The 10,832-nt window shown below is 39.0% G+C and overlaps 1 protein-coding gene across 1 annotated transcript; it reads right to left on the reverse strand.

The window, feature by feature from the left end:
- Positions 1-8,209: 8,209 nt before the first annotated feature.
- Positions 8,210-10,568, reverse strand: LOC149199882 (uncharacterized). The gene is made up of 2 exons (XM_089399473.1): positions 9,374-10,568; positions 8,210-8,703 (listed from the first exon to the last, which is right to left on the reverse strand). Exons 1-2 carry the CDS (start codon positions 10,560-10,562, stop codon positions 8,672-8,674), a joined length of 1,221 nt encoding a protein of 406 aa, XP_089255599.1. The 5' UTR covers positions 10,563-10,568; the 3' UTR covers positions 8,210-8,671.
- Between the last annotated feature and the right edge of the window lie 264 nt (positions 10,569-10,832).

Raw genomic sequence — 10,832 nt, forward strand, 5'->3', positions numbered from 1 at the left:
CTTGAACCATTCTACTTCTACATCTGGCTGCAATATGTCTAAGATTATGACATACATAACATTCAACATTATTCAGTGGAGGAAATAATCGTCTATCACTTCCATAGTTAGGAGCAAAGGATTTTCTTTGAGGAATTTCTTTCCTTGGTTGTTGATGGGATTGTCTTCTCATCTCCTTGTTGAGCATTTCAGATTTTGCATTAGAGTTCCTTGTCTTACTTTGTGAACTAGATTCACCTTCAATAGATTCATGAAAACCAAGACCAGTTTTGATAGCAGGAGACCTTTGACTACTAAGAATATCATCCAAGATCTTAGTACTATCTTGAAATCGTAATAGATTATCTTTTTCTTCTAATTTACCTTTCAAGATATTTACCTCAACCTGATGTTGTTCTTCCTTTTCCAGACATTGCTTCTTCAAAGTTTCTTCAGACTTTCTTCCTTCTTCCACTTGTTGCCTTAGTTTGAGAATCTCATTTTCTTGTTCTTCATTCAACACCTGCAGCATTTGACGAACTCTGAAGGCACATTCCAGCTGAGCTTTTAAGCTGATAATTTCTTCCTTGAGGGCACTCTCCCTTTTGCTAGGTAGATCTTGTTGATCTATGACTTCATTTGCTTGTCCATCTTCAATCTGAGGTGATTCAGGATCTGAATACTTGCTTCCACTCAACGGCAGGCTGTCATTGTTCCTTTGAGTTGTCTTCTTCTTTTGTCGCGCTTTCTTTCCCATTGTTCTACGGATCTCCTTCAAGTGATCAAGCTTTTACCGAAGGACCTGCTCTGATACCAATTGTTGGAAATAATACTGAGAGGGGGGGTGAATCAGTATTATCAAATCAATAAAACTTTTTCATTTCCATATTAAGATTCATATACGCTACTTCAGTTAAGGATACCCGTGTATATACGCGACTGTGTTTAATGCAACTAGCGTATATCCAGTAAACTTATGATTCAGTTAGTTGATCTTCAATGAGTGCATCAGAACATTATTAATCATATGAATAGTCAACAGGTGCAGTAAACAGAACAGATCATCATACACAAAGAGCACACATGAACACCATGATATAAGGTGGAAACCTAATGTGGGTGAAAACCAATGTTGCACGAAGCGGGAGCGAAGCGGAAGCGCGGAGCGCGGAAGCGTCATTTTCCAAAAATCTAGGGAGCGAAGCGTCCGCGGAAGCGTCTGCTATATATATATATTTTTATATATTTTTTTGCATTTATACTCAAAACAAACATCCCAATTACCAAATTAATTGTAGAAGACATGAAAACATGCATATTTTTGCATAAATCAAGATAGATATGGCATCCATGATTCCATTGTAGTTACTAGTATGTACAACAGTCATCTATATTCTAGCTATTACAAACATACATCAAATTTTTAAGCATATTATAAAACATAAAACTATAAAAAGTATTAACTCGCGTATATGAAGACCTAGACCTTGCTGTAGCAAAACCGTGAATTGTAGGAGGCTTGAGGAGGAACCTTAAGGCTTAAGCCCCACCAGCAGTACATTGAATACCTAGTAGATCAGCATAGGTGGAAGCATAGTTGGACATAAGATCACAGTGATTTGAAGCAAGGTAAGGGCAACAAACTACATTAGCAAGAATTGCAGACTTTACAAGGAAGTCTCTCAGATCTACTCTCACAGTGTATTGATAATTTGATACTGCACCTCTGGAATAATTGGACGTTCGTTATATGGCTATGCTCTTGCTCCTGGTATGATTTACCAATAGTGTCATATGATCATTGGCATATGCTTCAGTATGATTCTTTGCATTATGACATTTGTTCATGACATCAATTCAATATGGACATGTCACTTGCTTCAGTCATATATATGTTATCGTTTCTCATATAGATCAATATTGGTATGGCTTCCCAATATTGGCAATGATGGGTATAAACCTATAAGCAGAGACTTCTTCATTCTTATATGCACTTAGCATTATGTATGGATATCACTGCTCAAATAGCTTGAGTATGGTATTGCTATGTTCTAATTACAGCAGTATATGAATATATAGAAGTGCATCCATCAGTTCAGTAGATGACTGCGCTTCCGGTTGCGCCACGCAATCCGCCCTTTTTCAATGTATATTCATTGAGTTGACATTGTATTCAGAGCAGTAAGACCGTATATTCAGGCTACAATGCTCAAGTTATATGGTATTAGGAATCCTATATGAGAATGATGTCATATTGGTGGGTTGAATGATGTCATATTGGTGGGTTGCGTCCAGGTTGCGTCCAGGTTGCGTCCAGGTTGCGTCCAGGTTGCGTGCAGGTTGCGTGCAGGTTGCGTCCAGGTTGCGTCCAGGTTGCGCGATTCCGGGGGGCCGCAACCTCAAATGGCAGGAATCGTTTTTTTAACCCGGAATCGCGCCACCTCAAAAACGGAATCGCGCTTCCAGTGTGGATTCCGGGACGCTTCGCTCCGATCCGCGATTCTGGGTTTGGATCCGGCGGGGGGGGGCGATTCCTGCAACACTGGTGAAAACCACCTGCTGCAATTTGTTTCTATCTTCCTTTAATGAGAAACTTCTTTTACAATGTACTGGTGCAGTCCTTTACCAGCACGCAGGCTGCAACCTGCAGAGGGCTACAACCCTCTTAGCTCTTGTACTAGCCGATCCATTTACTAGTACGTAGGCGCCGACCTACTGAAGGCTCCAACCTTCACTCGTTTTCCAGTTGTTCCTGGAAGGGAGCTACAACCCCCTAGCTCTTGTACTGGCCAATATGTTTACCAGTACGTAGGCGTCGGCCTACGATCATCCAGGGACCACGTTTCATACATTTTCATACTGGATCCATAAATACAAAATAATCACCACTGCAAGACATCCATCAATTACACCTGCATCACCGATCTCTGAATCACCCAATACCGAAACCCTGAAATCCTGTCAACAACACAGTCACCAGAATAGACAACAGAACTCTGAACAATAACCAGAACATATCTCATAATGTATACGCTACTATGATGAACCAAACCCGTGTACATACGCGCTTTTACCAAAGCCAACCTGCGTACAGATCTGCAAATATTTACTCATAACATTGCAGTTGTTCCAAACATCAGTCATACCCAGATCATAACATTCATACAATAAATGTGCATCAATAGATCTAGTCTATCCATAATAAAACCATATAATGATAATCATTCCAAGCCTTAAGATCCCAATCCATTGTTCATCATCCTTAACATGAGTGCCTCCTTGGTTCAGATCAAGCAAGGCATCACCAACCCATAACCAGCGTCTATATCTCACACTTCATCAGATATTCATCACATGCATACTTCTCCTCTTGGCCTAATGATCTTCTCCTTATATAGGTTTAGGCTTCTCTCAATACCATGGTCCAAAACCATGTAGAACCAATACCTTGGACCCAATACTTGGGGTCGATACTTCGGACCAAATACCATGGACCAATACCAAAATACCATGGACCAAAACCATGGTTTCCGACATGTACGCGCCTTTCCTTCTGTGAACCTGCGTGTGTACGTGTACGCGCTTTTTGCTCCGCTAACCCGCGTGTATACGCACTTTCATCACGGTCAACCTGCGTATACCTCTCTCTTGACCTGCTGCACTATGATTTGTCATCTGAGTAAGTTGCCATCAAGGACAACACTTGTATCATACCTATGAGTGAGTTTCCATCAAGGACAACACTCGAATCATAATGCCAACACAAGATCACCAATAGAATATAGAAAATAAATGATGGCAATTAAATCTCATTGAATCTCCATCTTCAGCAACTGATGTCTTGATGTATGGAATGGAAAACATAATGAAAGAAATAAGCACAAGGAGAGCTTAGTTGCTTTGTACATCTTGTAGGAAGAGCATTATCACTCTAGAACGAGGCAGTAGAGAATGCCCTATCCAAGTTTACCAACAAGGAATACATGGATTGGTGGAGTTTATTAAATACTTGAGACATTGATTCAGAAAAAGAAACAAAGAGTGACAGACAAGTAACACCCCAGTCTTATACCAATTATAGATTATCCCCCAAAAGGTAACCACTATGATTATCCCCATTGGCAAATCTACAGGGCCAGAGAACCTGAGTGGAAGCCTCAATAAGACAAAACCTAAATTCATAATGACTTTAATCGTCAAAAGGCCAAAACTGCTTCCTTTCACCAGGGCAAGAGCAAGAAGGATACAATCAAGCACTGTAACATTTGTGAGGCTATTTGGGCAGGACATAGGTAGGACAATGCATCGTACTTGTTGAAAGCCCTCCCAGCAACCTTTTGTAGCATTGTCCTCACTTATACATGTTATGGAATAAAACACTAATGGCTCCAAGCATGAAAAGAAAAAAACCACCTACCTTCACCAGGATGAGCAACAAAGTCCACTATGACTGTAATTATGTTTATGACCATTTTATGAAGTGCTTGTTATTGAAAGGGAGTCAAGAGCTATCTTATCTGAAGAAGCATGGTAAAAAACATGAAGCCTGCACTATGGCTTCCTAGGTTCAGAATAAGAAAGGTGAATAAAAGCAGAGTAGACCCACAAGAAACATTGAGGGCACAAGATAGGAGCCCCTACATGCTCCACACTACTAGGACTAAAAAGGCTAAGTAAAGTCTAAGGAAGAGACAAGGGATGATCTAAGGAAGCACTCAAACAGCAAGGAAAGTGTCATATATTACGACCATGATTGAGTCCAATAAGTAAATTCAGTCAAATTCCGGAAACTCTAAATAAAACTATAAACCAAAAGGAGCATAGCTGGAAGAACGTTCAAAAGAACAAAACCTGTGACCACTCAGCACTGCAACTGTCCAAGTGGTACAATAACCACTGCACCTGTTTAGGGTTGTCTACGAGGTGCAATGCCCACCACACCTATTCAACACTCCTCTGAAGGTGTAGTGTGTCCATTAGTTGTGATGCACCTACAGCCCATATATATGCCCATAAACCTACCCACAAAGAACATAAAGCACTGAGTTTTTGTGAAGCATACATTAAAGAGAGATAAATTCATATGACCTCATGTCCAACAATATACCCATCATGATGAGGGTTGACATATAAGTCCAAAGGCTGAGTTTTAAGATGAGTTCCCAATGCCATGCACATTTTCAACTTTTATTGTTGAGTTTAATGTAATGAATAACTGGTGTTGAATGATTAGAAGAGTAAAAAGAGCTATTTGAAAATATTGAAAGAGAGTGAAAAAATCAAAATGTGAATAATCTTGAAACATCAACCAAAAAGAGTTATTATGTGATTAAGCTTGAAAACAATCTCAAAAACAGAATTTGAATACTAAAAAGTGGGATGAAAAAAATAATGTGGGTAGAGAGTGGAAAAACAGATAACGTGCAAACATAATCAAATGTTGAGAAGGAATATGTGTTGAGGTCTGTTGCAGAGAGCCCATACCAGAAGAGCAAACAATTACTTTGGCACCAGCACGGATTGCTTCATAGACAGTATTAGTACTAGCACCTCAAGAGCAGTTGAGAGGCTACTCAGATGGCCATTACTCAAAAACTTGAGAGATTAACTACAAGGGTTAGCTCAATCGATTGAGCCATCCGCCCAAGGCATGTTGTTGAAGAGGAGATCATAAGTCACAAGTTCAAATCTAGTTGAGTTCCTCCGAGTAACCCAGCTACTATTGTGGCTGACGATTGAGTCACTCTCCATGCAGATTCTCTAGGGAAGAGGGAGGGAACATGTGAGGTTGTCCTTCCCCATAAAAAAAAGAAAATTGAGAGATCCCAAAGACTTGAGTGCAGATGCTCAATTTTAAAGGAGGGATAAATGTTAGCCCTAAAATGATTATTTCTATGAGTAATGTAGTTACATACATGTAATAAGAGTGACAATATTAGTATGAGCATTAACGAGTCATCTAATAATTTGTACGTGTGTTATGTACGTATATGTTGTGCACACTTGTAATCTAACACATTTCCAGAGTCATTGAGCGTGTCGAAGAGGCCCGCTGAAATTAAATTTTTTCATCATCACCAACACTTGAAAGTTGATGCATGTGAACATTGTGTTGAATACATTTCTTTGCCAATGTATAAAGGATTATTGCATATAATCACAGCATGGCTCAATAATGCATGATTATTGATATAATCTTTATTCTTCCGCAATGAAACATATGATGCATTTTCCAGAAAATCATAATAAGATACATAGAAAGGGTTATTGCATATAATCACAGCATGACTCAATGATGTATGATTATTGACGTAATTTTTATTCTTCAGCAATGAAGCAATGAAACATATGATGAATTTTCCAGAAAATCATATATATTGTATATATATATATATGAACATTGTGTTGAATACATTTCTTTGCCCCATGTAGAAAGGATTACTGCATATAATCACAGCATGACTCAATGATGCATAAGTCTTGATGTAATCTTTACTCTTCGGACATGAAACATATGATGCATCTTCCAGAAAATCAGAATTATATATATTCTAATGCATGGAAGGCTCTTGTTCAATCCTTACCTTTACTGGGTAACTGGTTTGTGTGGAGGATAAGCAATGGAGAAGAATCGGTGAGGATCCCTGAGAAGAATGTGATGGGAATCAGAGGTGGCCTGGAGATACTATTGAATCTCTTCATAACAATGGCATTCTCTCACTAGCTGATGCTGCAGATCAGAACTTAACCTCCATTTCGAATCAGGGCTGGAAATCTTCGTTAACTATAGATTTGGAAGGGGATGCTATGGTTAGCTGGAATGACTTTGTACACACAGTAAGTCCTATAAGACTTAGAGACGAATAAGATGCAAATTTTTGTCTAAAAATCCAGGTTGGGTAGCTACTCAACAAAGCTTTCATACAAAGTAATGTTTACTGATGATGTGCAAGGGGAATCAGTCTGGTGGTGGAGAAGAATCTGCCAAGCAACGCTCATCTTCAAACAATTATTCCATTGTTTATCTTTGAGAAAGAAGATACTAACATTTAACACACTGCAATGAAGACCTAGCGACAACCAGGTAGATGTGTGATATGCAAGGATGCAGAAGGGACTGCTGACCATCTTCTCGATAACTGTACTTACATCAAAGAAGTCTGGAATCAGAAAAAAGCACTATCTGGAGAAAGGGGTCTTGGCATGGGAACTCTGCTGAAGATTGCTTCAAATAGTGGTGGGAGAACAAATCCTAACAGACCATAGGGCTCTCCCCTGTATTGTATCATGGGCAGTGTGGTTGACTCAGAATTTCATGGTCTTCCACAACAAAGAGGTTCCAACCTTCCATGTCTTACACTGAATCATATTTTCATACGAGGACATTTGGACTGCTACTAGACCTCCTAGGATTGTGCCTGAATTGATCACAGACAAATCAAAACCATTAGACGTTTTTGATGGGGCCTGTCCGGGTTCATCTATTGTGAGAGGTGCTGGAGGAGTTCAACAAATAATTGAGCTGAACTAAACTCTCTTCTAACGCTGTTAAGGCTAGCAGTGGAAAAGAATATACAAAACATGCAGATATTTGGCAACTCTCTACTAGTTATTGACTGGGTGATGGTATCAAAGAATTACAACCCGTGCTGTTGGAACCTGTTTATAGATAAGTAACGGAGATGATTGGGAACTTCACGGATGTCACCTGCCCACACGTATATAGAGAACTAAACTGCCAGGCAGATTCACTGCCCAAACAGCTGGACATGACTGTTAGTACCATCACCATTGCAGAAGTGAAAGATGGGTTGAGGCTGCCACCTGTAACAGTATCTTTCTTTGATTGACTACATGTGCTAAGTTGATAAGGATTGTTTGGACTGTGGTTGGAAGTCCATAAGGACATTGATATTGTCTCTGTTGAGAACATTTCATAGAACCCTAGGAGGACATGGTTCCTTTTTTGATGAAGTATTTAAGACCAATAAGGCAAATACACAAGCTACTTGAATCTGTTTATGTGCAAACACACAGGCTCTTTCCAGATCAACAGAACAGTCTAAGAATGGATCTCAAGGCCTGGAAACGTTTTATCAACCGATAAAAAAACAAAATGTGCAAATACTGTTGATTCTGGCACAAGAACTATAACCTACAGTACGATTGAGAAAATAAAAGCAATGTGTGCTCAAAAAAAAGAATATGAATTTCTAAAATATGTCTCCTTTTTGTCCAATGAAACATTATATTACAAAGATTATTAAAAAACAAAGCGTCTGGCAAATAGGCGTAGCCCACCACTGCAAGGCAAAATCTGTGGTAATTTAATAAACCCCTCTATCCTGGATGCTCAATAACTACTTGCCGTAACATAATGTTTTATAAAAATACCCAAAAAACTAGTTCCATAACCTTCATATAAAACTCTTGAAAACTTGCTTGATCCAAATAACCAAAACCAGCATACTTAGATTGTTCTGCACGCCTCAAAATAGAATCCCTTCCAGTAAATTATTAAAGTTCTACATCAAATTGAAGTTATTCCGCACTATCTTAAAATCATTCAATTTGATATCAAGAAGAGTCTTGCAGCACAGAGAAAACGAAAGTATCACTATTACAAAACGATATGATTGAATGGGAAAATGTAACAGCTCCTCTGGACTAGAATTCTTATCAGATCAGCTCCTTAACTTTTCTGCATTTTTAGGGCTTCAAAATCTGCAAAATTAACAAAATAGATGTCAAAACTATGAATGGACATGAAACATAAGATGCACTGTCAAAAGGTTCAAGAAACAGTATATTAGTAATGAATCCAATATTAAAATCCTAGTTTTCTATCCAAGGTTGCTAGAAAAAAGTAAAAAATGTTCATCCAAGAAAAAATACATCCCAGATAACCTCATAACAGTTTTAGTAATAATGGTCTGTTTAGGAAAGTCCCATGAAAGTAGCTTTAATGATTGCAGAAGATATGACCAACCTTCTAGGCCAGAGTGTAGCTAACTTTTGTGTTCTGTGCACAGTTGATAGCTCAGTCATAAGGATGGTAAGTTAACAAAACATATTTTCATGGAGCGAAGAAAAAGAAGATCATTATTAGTTTAAACTCTATTTATTCATGCATTTGCCTGTACAACTCTAATGAGGCAAGAACAGGAGAATAGATCATTATTAGTTTAAATTCTATGTATTCATGCATTTTCCTGTACAACTCTCATGGGGCAAGAACGGGAGAATCTAGATCGTTCTAAATGTAAATTAGGTGAGGCTGCACCAAAACCCTTATATATGTTTTGTCTACTAATGCTTGAGGATTGGAGTACAATCTAAGGTTAAAAAACCATGAAGTTCAAAAAAAAAACAGATTGTGAAGAGGTACAAAAACCTTGAATGTTCTTGATTTGACACTGGTCATTGGTTCCAAGTGATCTGCTCAACAGAATGGGAGGAGGTCCAACACTGTTGTTGTGGGCGAAATTCGTTCCTTCATCTCCTAACACCTTCTGAATGGTTTGTGACTCCATCATCTCATTGAACCACTGCTGATGGTGAGGCTTGTAAGAAAATTGTACCTGCTGGATTGTGGGATTCATACCATAATGTTGAGGGCAAGAAGAATATAAAGGGTTGTATAGAGAGCAAGGTTTGATGGTACAACACCACTGCGAGCAGCTCCCTGTGCTTGACTGAATATGATTTACACCATCAATACCCAACAAAGGAAAGCTCTTGTTGACCATCAAATGAGCATTGCTAACAGCGATTCTATCATCTTCACCACTGTCCATGACTTCCTTGAAATCAGGTGAATGATAATCCTTCAAAGATGCAATAAAGAGGGGATTGGCCTTGGAATAATTGTCCATGGCCGCTGTCCCACAAGAGGACGCAAGTGCCTTATAATGACCTTCTAAGCCCGAATAGGGCTTCACATGACCCACAGCTGAACTCAAGTTTTCATCATCATTCTGATAAGGCATCATGAAGTTGCATGAACCACCACCTTCTATTAGCTTCCTGTCAATGCATTCCAACTCCCTTAACGGAACTATATCGCTCTCAGCAGTAACACCATTGGAAATCTCACACTCGTGTCTAGTGAGATAGCTTATTCTGTCATGCACATTTTCAAGCCTAATATCTATATAATCCACAAGATCTCTTAGCTGTTCATCAGTAAAAAAGTTCAAATATGTATCCCAAGGGTACACAACCTCCATCTCCAACTCCCTGTTCTCCTTCCTTTTGATGCTCAATTCAACTTTCAACTTCTTTATCCTCTGCTCCAGGAAGCTGGAATTATCGAGCTTCTTCTTTTCTTGCTCTTCCTTTGAAAGGCTTCTGTATCTCTCAACGATCTCAAGAGCTTTTGACTTCCCTGGCCAGACATCAGGATGCTCTGATGCAGTCTGCTGGTCCATCTGTGGGCCAAAACATACCATGCATGCCTCCACTCCACACAGAATGCTTAGTTCCTCTACTTTCTTCTTCAATCCTTTCTTTCGCTTCATGAATGTCATGTTCCTTGAGGTGTCTCTGGGTATCCATTTTATCGGAATTTTAGCCCTACCCATCTGCTTCTGCAAATAAATTTTCAATAAAATTTCAATTAGTGGTAGTTTATGATCAAATGGTTAATCAAAACACTATCAATGCTTGTTAATCCACCATATTCTTATGAAACCTTCATGGGCGTGCCCTGCGGTACAGAATAAATTCCTCTGTAATGGGCATGTAGGCAGAAGATATAGCCCACTTCCTCAATAAAGCTACAGTTATTAAAAAAAACTCAAAAAGCCTATCTGAATCTAAAATTAAATCTTGAAAACATTCATGGAAGAATG

Source organism: Pinus tabuliformis, chromosome 2_1 (genome assembly GCF_031772625.1).
Source record: "Pinus tabuliformis cultivar Carrire ecotype Pingquan chromosome 2_1, CPIR1, whole genome shotgun sequence".
Lineage (NCBI taxonomy): Eukaryota > Viridiplantae > Streptophyta > Pinopsida > Pinales > Pinaceae > Pinus > Pinus tabuliformis.